This window comes from Polyergus mexicanus, unplaced genomic scaffold (assembly GCF_030449975.1).
Source record: "Polyergus mexicanus isolate NDT 795.1 unplaced genomic scaffold, iyPolMexi1.0 SCAF_8, whole genome shotgun sequence".
Taxonomy (NCBI): domain Eukaryota; kingdom Metazoa; phylum Arthropoda; class Insecta; order Hymenoptera; family Formicidae; genus Polyergus; species Polyergus mexicanus.
In genome coordinates this window covers 9,387,258-9,406,032 of record NW_027223328.1, presented here as the reverse complement: position 1 = coordinate 9,406,032, position 18,775 = coordinate 9,387,258, and the positions used below count along the sequence as shown (strand labels likewise).

At 36.8% G+C, this 18,775-nt stretch overlaps 2 protein-coding genes across 8 annotated transcripts in view; both read left to right on the top strand.

Moving 5' to 3' along the window:
* The first annotated feature begins 1,959 nt into the window (after positions 1 to 1,959).
* Positions 1,960 to 9,165, top strand: Tcs3 (Probable tRNA N6-adenosine threonylcarbamoyltransferase Tcs3). Of its 6 annotated transcripts, none has more exons than XM_070300924.1 (5): positions 1,960 to 2,151; positions 2,565 to 3,006; positions 3,143 to 3,321; positions 3,380 to 3,665; positions 9,080 to 9,165. In XM_070300924.1, the coding sequence occupies exons 1-4, from the start codon at positions 2,037 to 2,039 to the stop codon at positions 3,649 to 3,651; spliced, it is 1,008 nt and encodes a 335-aa protein (XP_070157025.1). In that variant the 5' UTR covers positions 1,960 to 2,036; the 3' UTR covers positions 3,652 to 3,665; positions 9,080 to 9,165. The 6 variants fall into 6 exon arrangements, with proteins under 6 accessions (XP_070157025.1, XP_070157024.1, XP_070157023.1 ...); XM_070300923.1 differs by lacking the exon at positions 9,080 to 9,165 and adding an exon at positions 5,318 to 5,369; XM_070300922.1 differs by lacking the exon at positions 9,080 to 9,165 and adding an exon at positions 5,225 to 5,308.
* Positions 9,166 to 9,337: 172 nt separating this feature from the next.
* Shab (Shaker cognate b) overlaps positions 9,338 to 18,775 on the top strand; it is a 43,487-nt gene continuing 34,049 nt past the window's right edge. For both annotated transcript variants that reach the window (XM_070300910.1, XM_070300911.1), the window contains exon 1: positions 9,338 to 10,429. In XM_070300910.1, the coding sequence (XP_070157011.1) occupies positions 9,338 to 10,429 (1,092 nt within the window). The remainder of the gene's footprint in view (positions 10,430 to 18,775) is intronic.

The window sequence follows — 18,775 nt, the reverse complement described above, 5'->3', positions numbered from 1 at the left end:
AAGCAGTGGTATCAACGCAGAGTACTCTAAGTGAAAAATTCTATATGTCACAAATCTGGTACAAGCGTCGTCGAGTCGAGAGAAGATGTTATAAAGTTAGCATTCTCTAATGTTTCGGGGGATTTTTGTTCTCACGTGAATATCTGATTATCTCTTTTTTTATTCTCTCTCTCTCTCTCTCTACAGTTCACATAAATATATATGGTACGTAATGCATCGTCCGTTGCAAAGCGGACACATCGCCGGACAATGCGATGCCTTACCATCGGCCACTCACCGCACGTCCAGAGATCCATGCGTGCCGCGAACGGTTCCGCGCGCGGAATCAAACTCCGGGAACAGAGTTCCCGAGGAACCCGATATTATCGCGCGCGCGCGCGCACGCGCGCGAGGGACCGTCAATGGCCTTCGAGGAGGAACGGACCGAATGTGTTGCGATCGCGGTCGATCGCGATCTCGCGGCGAAAACGCGTCCTCCTCGGGCGAGGTAACGAGCTGCGTCGGCGACACTCGCGACGGCGGGTGTAGAGCGCCGCGCGCCCAATTTAGAATCGACATTATCCGAGAGATTTACGACTCGGCAAACACGATTCACGCGCGAATGGACAACAACGTCATCCTCGCGGCGGGCATCTCGCTCTCCCGTTTGCCCGTCACAGCGAAAACCGGGGCACATCGCTCGATACGCGGTCACTCGCGACGCGACATGCTCTACTTTTATCTCTATCCCTATTAGAGGGAGACAACACATCACTTTTTTTTTTCTCGACTGCGTGGACACGACGCCACACAATTTCGCGTATGTCAAAGCTCCCACGCGGAGATACTTCGAAACGCGTTAAACGGCGGTATCGCGCGCGCCCGAAACGACACCGAGGAGGGGAGGGATGGGGGAGGGGGGCGTTTACCCGGGTAAACGCCAAATCGCCCGACGAAGTCGCGGAATGCGTTCGAGAGAGAACCGCTCGAGGAGAGAGAGTAACCGGCAGAGAGAGCGCGCGCGCGCTCACGCATCTGCCCCCTTCGCTCTGTCAATTCGTAAAAGCGAACGTTGACGGCGCCTCCTTTTCGCTCCCATTTCTTTCTCTCTCTCTCTCTCTCTCTCTCTCTCTCTCGTGCGTGTCCTCACTCTCTCTCTTTCTTTCCTGTCGCAGCTTGCTGCTACACACATTCGCGCACCAGATTCCACCCTCTCTCCTCTCTTTCTCTCTCCCTCTAACATTGACTCTTACTTAATGCCGCCGTCACACAACTACTAGCGAATCGCGAAGATCGTACACGTCAAGGTATACGTTTTGTCGCGTGCACGTTCGCTCACGCGCTCGTTACAACTCGCGGAAATTCGCTTGCGCGACACCAAAAATCAATCGCCCATCTAACAAGCGACGCGATCGACCAGAATAATATTTTCTTTCTTATTCTTTTTTTGTTTACCGGAAGGCCCACGTGTATCGCGGGACGAACGGACACTCACTTTTCTTAACGCGACGACCCGATAACTTGCATTTTCTGGCACGTGTTCCGGCCAGATTCGTTCTCGCGTAAACGTCGAATATGTTCACAATGAACTTACTTGGGAGACGGTTTCTCTCCCATCGCTCAATCATCGAGCATAAACGCCAACATAGATGACGAACTTGGTACTCACTGCCGCGAATACTGCGATTGGTTATTTTATGCGAATTGCGTTCGATTTTTGAACGCACCCCCGTTGAAAAATGCCATTTTCGGTCGTGACTGACAGTTGCGATTGCCAAAAGAGAATAATTGGCCAACTTTTAACTTTTTACCGAAAAGAAATCAGTATTCCCTTTGTTCTGAATGATCCATCAAGTGTTATTTTATTTGCCGAGTAGAATTTCGAACGCAACCTTGTGTTGCAAATTGGCTCCAAGTATTAGTCCAAGTATTGGTCCAGTTGTGCCCTCTTACAAAAAACAAATTAATGACAGACCACGTGACCGCGTATATGTCATTCAATTGTAATGTGTGAATAAATATTTATATCAATCATCAGAAACAGAAAAATTATAAAGATGGTGATTGCTATCGGATTTGAAGGTAGCGCGAATAAACTGGGTGTAGGAATAATTCGCGATCAGCTAGTATTATCAAACGTGCGGCATACTTATGTTACTCCACCGGGAGAAGGTAACCTCAAAGTAATATTTTGTACATCATACGTAAATTTATAAATACTTGACATAATATATGTGACGTAAGTCTTTTGATTATTTATTGAGCAAAATTTCACAACAGCTTTAAAATTTCTCGATAGAGATTTGTATCAAGCCTACTTTAGCCAATCTTTCTACCATTTATGTAACATAGGATTCTAATAAAAACATTTAATTAGAAAAGTTAAAATATCCGTAGAAAACTTTTGTATAAAATATATACATGCTTACACATCAAATTTTACAGTATAAAATGACAAATAAAGTTCTTCTGTGAATTTTGTTGCTAGCTAAACATTGTCTAAAGTAGGCTTAATATTCATAAACATTACGAATAGTTTTAAAATAAATATACTAATGTGCAATTTAGACATATTTTTTTATTAGGTTTCTTGCCTCGAGAAACAGCGCAACATCATAGAAAACATATATTAGATGTCTTGCAAAAAGCCTTAGACGATGCAAAAATTAGCATGAAGGACATAGATATTGTTTGTTATACAAAAGGACCGGGAATGGGAGCACCATTGACAGTCGCTGCTTTAGTAGCTAGGACTGTTGCCCAGTTATACAATAAACCTATAGTTTCAGTCAATCACTGTATTGGTCATATAGAAATGGGACGTTTGATTACTGGTAGTGAAAATCCTACCGTTTTGTATGTTTCTGGTGGAAACACTCAAATTATTGCATATTCTCGACAAAGATATCGTATTTTTGGCGAGACAATCGACATAGCAGTTGGAAATTGTTTGGACAGGTTTGCGAGGCTATTAAAACTCTCAAATGATCCCAGTCCTGGATACAATATAGAACAGTTAGCAAAAAAGTAAGCAAATTTTTATATTTGATTAATGTTCTGCTAGGATTTCATCTCAGAAATCCTCGATAAATATTAACTTTCAAGATTATACTTATGGGATCTCGTATCCTGGATTCAATTAAAATTTTATGGGTACGAAAAGGGGTAAGAAACTGGCAACGCTACCATATGTTGTGAAAGGGATGGATGTATCGTTCTCTGGTATCTTAAGTCATATAGAGGAGCATTTATCGAAATGGCTCGATACAAAGGCATTTACTCCTGAAGATTTATGTTTTTCTTTACAAGAAACTGTGTTTGCCATGCTCATCGAAATTACAGGTAACCATTCATTGAATGATTTTGCTCTTTCCTTGCTTGACGTTAAATAATGTTGCAGAGCGCGCGATGGCACACGTGAGATCGAACGAAGTGTTGATCGTGGGTGGCGTGGGATGCAATGAGAGACTGCAGGAAATGATGAGCGTCATGTGTAAAGAAAGAAATGCAACTCTTTATGCGACGGATGAGCGATTTTGCATAGATAACGGCGTTATGATTGCAGTCGCTGGATTGCTCCAATATAAGTGCGAGGGCGGTACTCCTTGGACACAAACTACTTGCGTTCAGAGATACCGAACGGACGATGTACATGTTTCCTGGAGAGAATAAAATAATATTTTCAAGTAAGTTTGATATATTTTTAAATCACCATCTACCTTTCAATTAATACAAAACAAATTCTAAAATTTAGATTAGATTATGCTTGAGTTTTCACACTGGAACGCGTTTTATCTTAATCCTACTACTAAGAATAGTAATGAAATTATTCTATAACAGAATAATAGTTTGCGTTGGGATATTTATTATTGTATCAGATTATATATATAATGTTCATATATATATCTACGATCTCTATAATATTAATGTTATCTTTCAAAAATTTAAAAGTATTAAAATTTATTTGTTGCAAGCATTTAAATTAATCTGAATGTCTCTGGTCACTCTCGATTTTTATACGGCATTCATGGTATTAAGAGAAAAGTAAAGAATTTTTAAAAAGTGACAAAGATAAAGATACTTAGAAGCTTATTTTTCTACTAAATTAAAAAAAAAAAATCAATCTAAGAGCTTTGAATTTGAAGAATAATTGATTCTTAGTAATTTGATTTTTCTACATGGAATAGAATTCCTATCAATTTATTTTAACAAAGAAATCATATGTGAGTTTTGTAAATTAGTCTTTCAATGATTTATAACAAATGTTAGACGTCTTTTATATATGGACATTTAAATCTACATGCTAATAAATTCGCGAGAGCGATTATGCGAATGTGCAAAAATACTGTTAAGAATCGATCACTGTATATTATTCGTGATGACCTCCATGCTGTCTCTAAAAATACCACCTCTCTTTCTCTCTCTCTCGGTGATGCCATCGTGTGGGCAACAAGCAGTCGCATTATCTGGGAATGTAGTAACCTGATTTCGTAGCAGGCTGGATAGATTTCCTGTCGATCGGACAGCGATTTGCTTCGATATTGCAGCAGTTTCAACCTTCTGCGGCCTTTAATCTTTTTTCCGACCGATTCGATATTGACCTCGTTTCGATATGATATCGATCTGACTATTAACTACACGTGGAACGGTTCTTTGGCGCATATACGATGCTTTATCGATTCGCTCCTCGCGAAGAACGTTGGCGATGCGGAGGTCCAATCTCCCGGCTTCGTGTCGAAAATTCCAACTTCGTGAATTCCAATGATATTGCAATGCGAGATCGCGCAAACCAAAAAAGAAGGCCGGGTAGGGGAAAAGAGGGATGGAAGCATCGATCGGGCATGACACTCTCCATAAAACATAGTACATAAACAAATTATCGATAAAATTATTGTGTGACGCAACTATAACACATATATCGTTATTAGTATAATATTTAATATAATATTAATTGTTTATAAGTAATTTAAAAGCAATAAGATCTCTCTCTCCCTTTTTTTTCCATCTCTCTTTCTCTCCTTCTCTCGGCTTTTAATTTTACATCCACATTTTACTATCTTTTCTTATTACGGCTAAAGTTAATTTAACGATAAAAGTTAAACGCGCGTTTCAAATTACTATGTGAGAAATAATGTATAATTTATAGACATTTAATAATAATTAATAATAATTAATAACATTTAATAATAATTTATCTTATTAAATCCACAAATTAATGCTATATTATTATTTTGTAATTTATTAGACGATTAGAAGACGATGATTAATATCGAAAATATGTCCACTCTCGCGGTGACGCTGCGCCCAAAAGTGATTATATGTCTTGTTGGCTGTGCAGAGGGAGAAAGAAAGAGAGAGAGGGAGAGAGAGAGAGAGACAGAGGAATCGCCCGCACTTTAAAAGCACCGCTTCGTCACTGGAGCAGGGTGCGGGGACGACGCGCAACTCGGGGCGCACAGGATGGCTCGGGATAATCGCCAAGGCGCACCGCTGGCTCGTGTCCAAGTAGTGCCTCTGTCGGCGCCAACGGCAGTTACAGTGGCACATAGAGACTGTATCGTCACCTCTAAACTATCAAAAAAGAGAGCGGGCGACTTCAGACCGGTAGTATAGTAACGTTGGTAATCGTGCTGGTAATCGTTCGAGTTTCTCGCGCGCTCGCTCGGCTTCTCCCCCACCCTCCTCCCTTCCTCTTTTTTTTCTTTTTCTTCGTCGATCGCCGACCGGCGTAGCCAAATCGGCTAGCGGTATCTTATCGCGATTTTGTCCCCCCGTCTTCATCTGATTATCTCTCGCGTCCGGTGTCCCGGCACGGGACGTTTCATCTCGGAGCGTATCGCGCGCACCCTCGTATTCGTACCCCGACCGTACCCACATTAATCGATAGACGTGCGGGGCGTCGATCGCAGCGCCCGGTGTGGAACAAGTGGTAGTGCCAGTGCGTCGTCGTCGTCGTCGTCGTCACTATTCGTCATCGTTATTACCAAAGCGGACATCGCGAGGCGATTTTGCCGGTTCGAGGAGATGCGACATTCCAGCGCGACACGCAACGACGCGCCGTTTCCACGGCCGAGCAGCGATCATGTTTAAAGCGGAAGCAAGAGAGAGGTGAGTAACGCGCCAAGAGATAATCGCGCGGAGACTGCTTTAGTTGCTGCTAGCTTGCTTCGCGCACGCCTCTCGTCTATTTCCGTATAGTAGCCGCCGCGCGACGCGTACCACCGGTACAGCACGCGTCGTTGTCGTAGTCGTTGTCGTCAACAAGAATGCTCCCGGATTCAGCAAGATCCAGATAGCACGAGCTTGTCCCCGTACATCGTTCGCGCGCTCTCAGCTGGTCGCTCTTGGATCTGTCAAGTCGCGCGTAGTGCGATTTGAGCGAGCCCCTTCAAGTCGAGTTTCAAGATCCGCTTGTCAATCCGGGTCAGTGATACGCGCTTCCCGTTTCGTTATTATAATCCTTACAAATGGGGACTTTTAATTAATCGGGGGATTAACGTTAATTTCGAGGTGATTTTAAGTGGATAATAGCTCACGGAAAATGATATTTTTAAAAGTAGCTTCTCTTTTGTTAGTGGTTTTGCTTCGATATATTTCAATAATCGATGGATTATCGAAGATTTTTCTATGGAAAGTATAGTTTAAACTTGATTTTAAAAGACGTAAAAAATATTTGTGCATTTTTCAGTAACATATTTGCTCTCCACATTACAAAAATTAATCGTTTAAAAGAATAATTTTGATAAGAAAAAAAAAAACATGAGAGAGATCTTTTGAAAGAGAGAGATTAGGAAGGATAGATATATCAATGTGAACGTTCGATTCTAGAGAGGATAAAATATTATTTTATATTTTATATTGTAAATACGCGCGCTTTTCAATTATGTTGCAGAAAAAGTTGCGATATAATTTTAGAGCAAGCCTTATCTCGGGTTTCCGTAGTGTTGCCCCTTACTACTGTCTGACAGGCTCGGTCGTTATTCTACTGCCGCTCGTAAACTACCCTGTATCAAGCCTCGAGATAAACCTATTCGACGCTCGTCAAGCGAACATATCCTTTTCTCTCGAAGATAGATGCCCTTTTATAACATAGACTGCGAATGAATATCTTCTCTCTTTTTTTTTTTGTCCCGTCTATCGCTAGCGAATTATCCTCCGCGAATTGTCAGCGTTGCATCGATTCGAAGCTAAGAAGTTTAAACGATGCAATCGTGACGCAACCAATTGTTGCACCTGAGAACATTTTCAAGATATTTACAAAAGATTTTTGATACGTTAGTCGAAAATGTAACATGAGATCGTTTCCTTGGAATATGATTCCGTTAAAATAACTCTTCTCGTATTTTTATATTATTCTCTTTTTTTTATGAATATTCGCATGGCATGTTGAAAACATTCTGCGAGAGACAAAAATATGCTAGAATTTTCTCTGAATATTTCTAATATATATGCAGAGAAAAAGTCTTTTCAAAAGAGTCTTCTCGGAGAATTTTATTCACTAAGCATTCTCGTATTACCATTGATGGCTGAGAAAAGTGGACAAATAATTTCGAGAAATAACATAATCAATAATCGGGTCATTGCTACGAATAAAGGCGCAAAATATAAAGATTCGATAGAGAAGAATTTACGTATCGTTATGATTGGTAAATCGTCAAGATAATTACTAAATTCGAATATTTGATAGTGGAATATCTCGGAATATTCGGATATACAAGGGATTTAATTTAATGACTTTCCCTTAGCTTTGCTTTTGTCTATATGCTAATTGACGTTATTACTGACGTTTGCCTAAATTTAAGATTATTATGTTCGCAAAAAATATATATTTTTTTTCATAAAAATATTATACAGAAGTTACAGAAAGTTTTTCTACAAATCTAAGTATGTACATATATCTGTAATAATTATATAGAGCGCGATCATTAGAGAGAGATTAATTATATATAATTATTTTCAAGTGAGAATTCAAAATGAAGCAGAGAAAATTCACATTGAAAATATTCGTCATTCTAAGCAGTGCCACCGTTCTACTCTGGACCGAAAAGGTCAAGGATCAATAGCTTTCATCGCACAAATGTCTTTGGATCTAGTCGCGGGAAAGCGGAAACCGTATGTTTCGCGAAGTGCTCGCATACCGAAATGAATTCCAACTGTATATATACTATGTCGTATCAGAAAATGTCGCGTTCTCTCCTCTTCGGGAGTCAGGTCAAGTGTACATCCACTCCCTCGCTAGAAAGAGAAAAAAAAGAGGGAGAGATGCGAGAGAAAGATCGATTCTCGTTTCTCTTCGCTCCCTATATATATATATATATATATATATATATATATATATATATAGTAAAAAAAGTTAATTCTCTTTGAGAAATATATATGATAAAGTTGAAATAAAGGAAATATAGGATAAGAAAGAAAGGGAAAAAAAACTAAACAGAATGGAAGAAAGTTAGTTTGGTACATTTCATAGGCGGGCTTTGATTGCTTAGAGTAACGAATGATGCGAGTATAATTGCAGATACGACGGGTGTAATGCTTTTAATAAAGTTACGATTTCGCGGGGGCCATGTGGTGAATTATATCGATCATTTTTTCCAGAGTTATTTGCCTTCGATGAAACACGCAGAAAATAAGATTTGTACGTTAACAATATTTAAGCCATTTAACATTCAATTATCTATAAATTAAAAATGACTAATGTCAAGCAATAATTAATATATACATATTTAATTTCTAATATTTATAATGAAAAACAAAAATAAAGAAGGATTGCATGATAAATTCAGGATGAGAATAGTTTATAAAAGCATATGTATAAAACGACTTTGTTTATGACAGACTGTTTCAACAAGTATTATTGCTCACCTTCAAAGGAAATACCTCACATCTGTAGCTTTAAATCAGATTTAAATACATTTCGCGTTTAGATTATTCAATGTATCCGAACATATTTGAGAAAAATTTTAAATCGCATTTTGAAAATTTTTTTTGAAATTTTAGATAGAATTGTGTGTCACGTAACGCACAAGATATAATTTATATTCTTTATACACGATACACGTAACATATTTACGTCAGATGCCTCCGATATATCTTTCAGATTATGATACGGCAGAGTCTGTCGACCGAGTCGACGGAAGGGGCTGGACCGATTTACGGATGAAGCTGAAGAGGAACACCGTGGACGAGGAGGAGGAGGACGAAGAAGAAGAAGAAAGAAAAAGAAAACGAGAAAGACGCCGCTTATCGGATATCAGATAGACGAACGAAAGCATCGGCGTCGAGAGCAACGCGAAGGATCGCTTTGCGATCGCGCTGGTGGCCAATAATTTGAACCCGCCGTCGCTCGGCGCGTCCGATGCTGAACGAGAGACGGCTCGAGGACAACACACTGGCGGACGGGGAACGTAATGGTAGCGCCGTGGTCACCGGCCCGGCGCTCTCATCGTCGTCACCGTCGTGTACGGTGCCCTACATCAGCACCGACCAGGGCTACGTGTTCGAGGGTGGCGGCACGACGATGTTGCAGCAGCCCGGTGCAGCCGGTCGCGGGAACACCGACTGCACCGGTGGCAGAGGAGGTCTTGGGTTCCATGTGTCGACAGGAGTTAGATCAGGGTTTGGGTTGGTTGGCGGGATAGGATACGGTGGAGGTAGTGCTGGAGGAGCCGCGGGAATCGCGGGAATCGCGGGAATGGGTGGAGGAGGAGCAGCAGGGGGAGGGAGTGGTGGAGGAAGCGTGAACAAGGAAGTCCGTTACGCTCCGTTTTCGTCGTCTGTAGGATCGGTTGGTACCGCGGCGCCGGTAAACCTACCGTCTCTACCGCCACCGCCACCGCCGCCGCCACCGCCGCCGCCGCCACCGCTGCCGCCGCCCCTGCCGTTGCAGATGCAGCAGCAACGTGCTTTCTCGAGGTCGATGACGTCCCTGCCGCCGGAGCCGTTCATGATCATGCGTTCGAAGGCGCTGAATCGGCGTGTCTCGATCAACGTCGGCGGCGTAAAGCACGAGGTGCTTTGGCGCACTCTCGAGCGATTGCCGCATACGCGCCTAGGCCGGCTACGGGATTGCAATACCCACGAGGCGATCACTGAGCTTTGCGACGATTACTCTTTAATCGACAACGAGTACTTTTTTGATCGACATCCCAAGTCTTTTAGCTCAATCCTCAATTTTTATCGCACCGGCAAGCTCCACCTGGTAGACGAGATGTGCGTGTTGGCGTTCAGCGACGATCTCGCATACTGGGGCGTCGACGAGCTCTATCTCGAGAGCTGTTGCCAGCACAAGTATCATCAACGTAAAGAGCACGTGCACGAGGAGATGCGCAAGGAGGCGGAGTCGCTCCGACAGCGCGAGGAGGAGGAATTTGGCGAAGGAAAATGTGCCCAATATCAGAAGTGGCTGTGGGATCTTCTCGAGAAACCAACCACATCCATCGCGGCAAGGGTAAGTCGCATCAAAACCAAACCACGCTCGCGCGCGCGCGCAAAGACGAAACGCAATACAGAGATCGCGAAACGTCGCGCATCGTTGCCCTCTTTGTCACGTGTAACGAGTATAATATATACAATCTATATAACATATTCCTGCAAAAAGAAAAATAATATAAACATACATTTCAAATTAGTAAAAAATTATTTTTCCTTTATTAAAATTCTTAAACTACAAATATTTTCCAAATTCTATTAATATTCACTCGCATATATAAATAACTAATATATTGAAACATTTTTTGTTAAATAATTTTGATGGTGTTTATTTTAACAGAATTTTGAAGAAGAAGTTTATTTTACGATTTAATTACTATAATTGATATTTTTAATTTATCCATATGATTGATCCACAATGAATAATTTATTAAGAAGAAGAATACACGCGAATATCAGTTTCAATTTATTGATAAACTATTAATGAGCTTCAATTTTTAACAAAACACCTTGTAGAATCGCGATTCGTTATCGGGAAACGATTGTTGAATTTGAGCCAAGAGGTCGAGTTGTCAACAAGGACGTTAATCGACATTGATCAATTTAATTTATTTTAGATCACTTCGTTTCTCTTTCTCTTTTTAAAATGTTTTTAAACGTTTTAATGAGAAACTTGTGACAAAAAATGTTAGAGAAATTATACATGATGATTCGAAAGTTTAGCAGGTGATTATATTTAAACAGTGATCTTCTTAATAAAGTCGCTGTTTTCAGGACATACTTTATTGTCATGTTTTCGTGCTGTTTTCTGGCTCGTTCTCATAGCTACGTTCTATCTACGACGTTGGGAAGTTACCAAAACAAAATTACATTTGTTTGATACTTGTACACAATATAGTTTCTTGGATTGATCGTGTGTTTTAACAATCTCAAAAAAATTAAATTAACCGATAAGTCAAGTTGTACTAAAAATTATATTACCAGCGACATGTGACGGATTCCTGTGATATTAAAATCACGTTTATATTATATTAATATCTTAAGCAGTTTACTTATGATCAATATTTATATTTGGAAATGTATATGCATGGCTTTGTGTTTGAGTCTTTTTTTATTCATATTCATATAAGTATCTTTTCTTTTAAATATTTTATTTGGATCTTTGTAATATTATATCTGCAGAATATGTGTGTGAAATGCGTGCATTTTTATCATGCAAAACAGGACAATTTAAAAAATAATCATTTGGTTAGAAAAATAAATAATGAGAAAATATTTAATTTCTGTTTTCCTGAAAATTAAATATTTTCAAATATGCCAATTGGGATATCTTAAACACTATCTGTGCGATATCTGTTCTTGTTTCAAAAATGAACGCTGATTCTTTATTAATAATGTTTTTATCTAATCTCAGATAATATAATTATTATAAAATTAAAAATCTAATGTATGTAAGTACAATATACGAAAGTGCAGCAAAAAGGAAAAATTGAATTAATCGATTCTCTTGATCATTAAATTTCATCTTTAATAAACTTGATAGCGTGATCTTCTCATTATGGCAAACGATTCGCGACGTTTCCGTCCTTATATCAAATTAAACTCTTTCTCTCTCTCTCTTTCCTTATGTCCGTCTCACTAAAAAAAAAAGCGTCGGCGATTATTGTCGTAATGTCTCCTCGTCCAATCGGATCCTCATATCAGACCGCTATTTTTTTACGAACGTATTGTAAAATTAACGATATCAGCAGGGATTGATAAGGTCATCGAACAGCACGTATAACTTTGCATAAATTTGAAGCTTCTTGGTTGCGAATCAATTTCTATGACATGATCATGAAATTACACCATCTTTCGCTTATTACGAACACTTTTCAACCGACTTTTATTTGTATTAATCCACTTAACGATATATGCACACTTGCAGTTCTTTACCGGAGCCTTAATTCGAGCAAAGGTATTATTAAATCGATATTACAGCATCGATTTAATGTAGCTTGTATTATATAGGCGAACAGATTAGAAAGAAGATATGACTTCGAATTCATATCATCGTCTTAGATCATTTTGCAAGGCGCGCTCGATCGATAGATCGCAGTCGATTTTACTGACACTCTGAGATACTCATATATTTTTTCTCGCAAAAAAGAAGAATCGTAGTAAAAATTTTGAATTATTTAATGCTGCATAATTTTATTATGGTTGGATAATGAATAGAGTAATTTTTCAGAATATTAAGAAAAAATTATTATTTAAATTATAATACCTTTATAGAAAAAAAATTATATCTAATAATTAGTGATCACTTATATTTGTGTATGTGATATAATTTTTTATTTACGATTATTACCAACAATAAATGGCCATAATAACACAAAGAAATAATACGTGCTTGAAGCTAGATCAGATTATTAATAATTTCATCTTTTTTTTAAAGATATATCATACTTTATACAAGTATATTTAAAAAAACAGTTAATCGAATTGAAAATTTGTTCTTCTAATCTATTTCTTTTATTACATTGCAAACACTAATATAACGTATCTTTTCGCATCGTTTTTGTTAAGAAAAATAAATTAAAATTATTATAAGGATGTCGGTGAAAGGGTGATACAATTATTTTAAAAAATCATTCGAGAAAATAATTTCTAAATAATAATATTGCCAAATCGAATTTACGTGAGTCGATCGAGCGTAACTGCCATAATTCATGAATCAAATTATAATTTTAGATCATTTTCCAATTTGACATTAGTTTCGGAGTACTGATTAACGTCATAGATAGCGTTGTACTTTGGCATTAATATATCTAGAGAATTTAACATCAAATATATAACATGTCTGCTCTTACATTTTAGTGTACGAGTAAGTATGTGCATACGATACCGTAGATTTTGGCAAATAATTTTCTGGCATTAATGTCGATTTCTGTAATGTGTATTTTATTTCTAGGTGGTGTTGCCCAAAACATTGTATTAATCTGTCTCTATCTCTTTTCCCTCTTATTCCAATCCAGCTTTTAACCCATAATTTTTATATTGTGTCCCAAGCATAATCGTCATGCCGTGTAATCGGCCATCGATGATAATGGGAGTGTTTTATACGCGATTACCAGGTATCACGTTGATTCTTTCTCGACACCGCTCCCTAAACGTCACTAATGGTTTCGCTACCAGCGATTTCAATTCGACACCACAATCATATGTATATGTATACATATATACGCACGCAGTGCCTTATTCACTCATATGAAGATATAAATTTGTTTATATAATTTACTTATATATTTATAATACATACAAATTTATATGATAGACAAATTCATATATCGAAATAGAAAAATTTGCATACAGGGTGTATCAGATTTGCAACAATTCTTTTTATAATAAAATATTCTAATTAGCAAAGCAAGAAAAAAATACTATTTTTTGAAATAAAAATAGCAATATGTTATAAATTTTTAAAAGATTTTTTTTATATTTTAGATTTATCTATTTTATTCTTTTAAGCAAGATTAAAGGGTAATGGCGAATTATGCTTTAAGAGCGCAAATAGAAATAGCAGCTAGCTTTTCGGTTAATTCCGAATGAATTTTCTCTCAAAGGAAAATTAATTTGAGTTTTTTTATTTGTTAAAGAATTTAATGCTGCAAATCGAAAAAGAGCGATAAATTATAGTCTCTTTTTAAATTTGTAATATATAAACGATTAATTTCGAATTTGTCAAAGAGTAGATGACAGAAAAGTGATTCTGAGACACCCATTATAATTATTATTAACGAATAATCACATATTAAGAATATAACTAAAGAGACATATCGTATTGTATTATTAATGTCAACCTTATGTCGAGTCCGATGTCGATATTCATGTGACACTTTACGCCTTATATGACAAATATGAATTAAACAGTGTACATCCTAGAATTGCGTACTTTCTCAGTTATGGAATTTTTAGATGCCAAAGTAAAAAATATCATTAATTTTAATACCTTCGAGTCTTTACAAGTAATTGAAGTGAAAACATTTTCTCATGAACTGTCGTAATACAAATAGACAAGAAAAATCTTTTTTTTTTTTTATTTAATTCTATTTATATCTTATTTATAATACAAGATTTTAACTTTTATCTTAATTACGAGGACATGGTTGAAAATCACAAAATCATGTAGAAAAGAATGATATCTATAATAATTAAATTTTCATCGAGGAAAATACGGAATTCTAAGTTTCCTTCCTCTTCGTTCAAATATCTATTGTTAAGAAATAAAGTATCTGGAACAACTTGTAATATATTAGCTTAAATAACATTTATACGCGCTAATGGCATAAAGATAAAGGATCTTGTTCCACGCGTCGCGCCGAGAATCGATCGCGGACTCGACAATCAATCTCATCGTTCATGAAAGAATCTTCTTGACAGTAACAAGCAACACTTTATCTCATGAATATATAATCTTCGATATGTACACACCACAAACAATACACATTGCGCACACTGATGCTCTGAGATGATATGTTTTATGCGGGGTTTATTGTTCCTATCTCCCTTAACTCTTAAAATATACGATACAAGGATTCCCGAGAAAAATTTCAATGATAATCCCTTCTTTTCTTCCTGCTCCTTTTCCTCCCTTCTTTTCCCCCAAAATACATTCGTATTTCTCCGAGATTATCCCCCCAAGTTGCCCGGATCGAACAATGTCGGCGTCTCGACATTTCGAAGTAGCTCTCGAACCACGGTTTCTATTATCCTTATCTCGCTGCTTGCCCGTATGATAACGGCTGTGGCACAATGCTTCCATAAGATACACACACATCGCATCGCATCGGTGCACCAGTTTTTACCGAGACACAATTCTCTTTATTCTCTGGGGGCCCTTTCTCGTTTTGTCTCCAAACGTGTTCTCTTTAACGGACTTATTAATATTACAAAAACTATCGATCGAGTATATTTAGAGTATGTAAGAGGTCATAACACTATAATACAATTGCCGATGAGTATACCCTTCAGCCGTGATCCGCTGGTCTCTTGAGAATATTGTAAAATGTCGCGACAATGTATAGTACTCGCGCATAGATTTGTCCGAGTACATTATGATGGTTTTAATCGTTACAAGTCGAGTAGTTAGATCGGTTGGACGAACAAGCGACCGGCGAATAATAAACGAGAGTAGCAATGGAATAGCTCATTATACAAGTATATCAAATTAACTAATAATCAATAACAAGTATATCAAATTTGGAAATAAAATAATGAATCTTGCAACTCAAAATAATAATAAGATAAATTGTCTTGTCCTTAACGTTTCCTGTCAAATCCTTTATATATTTATAATTAAGTTTCATTACGTAAATCATGAAAATTATAATTTGCAAAATTTTATTATTTATATATTTATAAACAAGTTTGGAAATATCCATCATGTTAAAATAAATAAATGATTGCAAGATAGATTGCAATTAAAATGAGTTATTGAATTGAATACCCATAAATTCGCGAAGCAAAATTTACACATTAGATTTTAGATATATTGTACATAATACACATTTTTATGTATTAAGGCTATCATATGTATACTATGTACATATACATATACTTATTTAGAGAGTGTTTCAAATATTATGTGTGCATCAAATTAAAGATTAGTTTCTCAGATGCGAAATTGTTTACAAAATACTTGGTAACTTGATCATTTGTGTTTTCGGATATTTGTACAGATCTTCGCAGTATATTAAAGGATCACGTATTGGTGAATATGTCAAGACTTCCATTATTTTCTGCATGCGGCTGGAGCAATGACTTATTTAATGACTAATAAAAGCTATCGCCATTTGTCGCAATATTAAAATAGCTGATTAACGTATATTATGTTCTTTGATTAGTGGTTTATACATTAATAAGCTATTCACACGCATTCGTTAAAATTACCATAGCATTTCCCTACGTTTTAATGCATTGAATATAAACTCAATTTTTTTCAAATGACAGATCAAATCTCATTCGCGCATTGTCTTGATGTGTGGATTCCTTGTTTAAAATTGCATGACTATAATGGGAAAAATACAGAATAATGAATATAGATAAATAAAATATTAATATAATAATAATATTATAATTACATCCATAAAATTAATTAATTTATATATATATATATATATATATATATATATATATATATATATAAAATTGTGCTATTATATTAATATTATAATACTAATATTTTATTACTCTGTATTTCGTTACTTTTACTTATTATAGTTATGCAAAGAAAAATTTATACATCTTGATATATTGCGCGAATTTTAATCCGTATCATGTATAACGAGTGAAATGATTAAAAGCGTAATAACGCGATTTTACAGAGACGATCTGTAAATATTATTTGTTAGACGGCTGAACGATATACTTGTTCGAACAGTAATTGTAATCACGTATCGCTATAGGCTTGTACTTCTGGGGGGACCGCAGTATTTTAGTCTAAACAATACGTATGAACTTACGATTTTTGTCCGCCTTTCTCTTGTCCGCTTACTTTTCTCAATTTATCTCGGCTTCTTGTATTCACACAATATCGTTGTAAACGAGAAAAATGTAAAGAAATAACTCGCACGAACTCGCTCTACCATACAATACTATCGAATTCCGTTCCGCGCACAGAGTACATTGCACGCACTTGCTTCACACGATCTTGTCGCCACCATTAGCACATATATACACGCACACACATACGCACTTTACTGTACATTTCTTTCGGAAACATTGATTTTAATATCGACATCTCTCTCATTCGAAACTTTTTAAATAATGTATGTTTAATCCTTTTGCGGTGATATATTGAGACGAATCTGACAACCTTTTTTCATAATTTTTAATTTTTTAAATATTTGACAGGATTGATAATTAGAATCATTTTGTAGAATTTTCATGAGGGTCTCTAAATAATAAAAATTATTTTTAATGTATCTTGGGTAATGTTATTAAAATTAAAAGAACATATTTAATGACGATAATCATTACTGAAATCAATGTTGAATCGCGAAGGGTTAAAATGTGACAAATCGATTTTTCTCCCTTCGCTGTTTCTTTTAACTTTTGCTTACAGGACAGTACATTCGGGGCAAATCTGATGAATTAAAAACGATCTTTTGCTCATTGACAAAAGTAGCATGATTTCCCAGGATTTTTCGATATGAATTATATAAAACAATGTGTGTGTGTTTATAAAAATTAATTGCATAAGAATATACATGCCCTTTCTATATGTTTTTATAGAGTGCTTTTGACATGCTTTTATATGTGATTCTAAATGTTTATTATTAAGTAATTTTTGCCTTCAAAAGGAATATTAAAGAGTACAGAATCGAATATAATAGTATCTATTCTTATGCTTAAATAGATGGTTTTTGTCAAAACTTTGTCAAATCTATATTATGACAATGATGTACGGCATAGTATAATGATAATTGGAGAGTGAATTTTGAATTTTCATAAAAATTGCATTTATATCTTTCGATGTATTTTTATTTGCTTTTCATAAAATATTTTGTGTTTTTATATAGATATGAGTCTTTAAAACTTTTATCTAGTCTACCGTCTAATATTATTATTTTCTCATATTCACTATATATTATCTTTCAAAAAATGAATGTAAAGTCATATATAAGCAGTTGTATAAAACCAGTCTTTTGATTTGCCCTCGAATATACGCACCCCCCTTATTTACTTACGATTTAAATATTGCAAAGCAAGCTCCTTGTTATCTTATGTTGAATAATCTCATAATTTCGCTGAATCCTCAAAGCGGCGAATTGATTTCGCATTGTAGCGATTGCACTGGCGTAAAAGTATAGTGGTAATAGGGAAGGGGGTGTGAAAACGGGAGGGACGGGGAAAAATGATACGAGTTGGTGACCTCTCGGAAAACAAGGGTACATGGGATTCAGGTCGGACAAGGGAGCGGGGTTTTGAAGGGACATACAGCTGTATTTTTATACGCTGGCCACCAAACAATACAATGAAACTTGTTGTGAGTCGAGCGACGTCGGGCAGACTGCGTTTAAACGACGAGACCCGATAAACGAAGTTGTCTTGCGTCATACACTTTTACGATCCATTCCCTGTTACCAAATCGATCGTTCAGTTTCGCAAAAGCGTCAGCGTAATATTTCGTTCTTCTTTACGTTTGTGGTGATTACCGCTTGATCAGGATTGCGTTTGCTTCCTCGATGGTTCCTCTCTCTTTCTCTTCCTCTGTGCTGGTTTCGCAAAAAATTTTATATTCGCAAGAATCCTTTAAGTTCAATGAGACGCACTCATTTATCGTGCTGTTTCTCCCAATCAAACGTGCAGGAAAGCGCAAATT

Excerpts from the sequence above, each read along its gene's own strand:
- Tcs3 (XM_070300924.1), top strand. The coding sequence starts at position 2,037 with ATGGTGATTGCTATCGGATTTGAAGGTAGCGCGAATAAACTGGGTGTA. Across the intron at positions 2,152-2,564 it reads TGTTACTCCACCGGGAGAAG|GTTTCTTGCCTCGAGAAACA; the intron begins GTAACCTCAAAG and ends TTTTTTTATTAG. Across the intron at positions 3,322-3,379 it reads CATGCTCATCGAAATTACAG|AGCGCGCGATGGCACACGTG; the intron begins GTAACCATTCAT and ends ATAATGTTGCAG.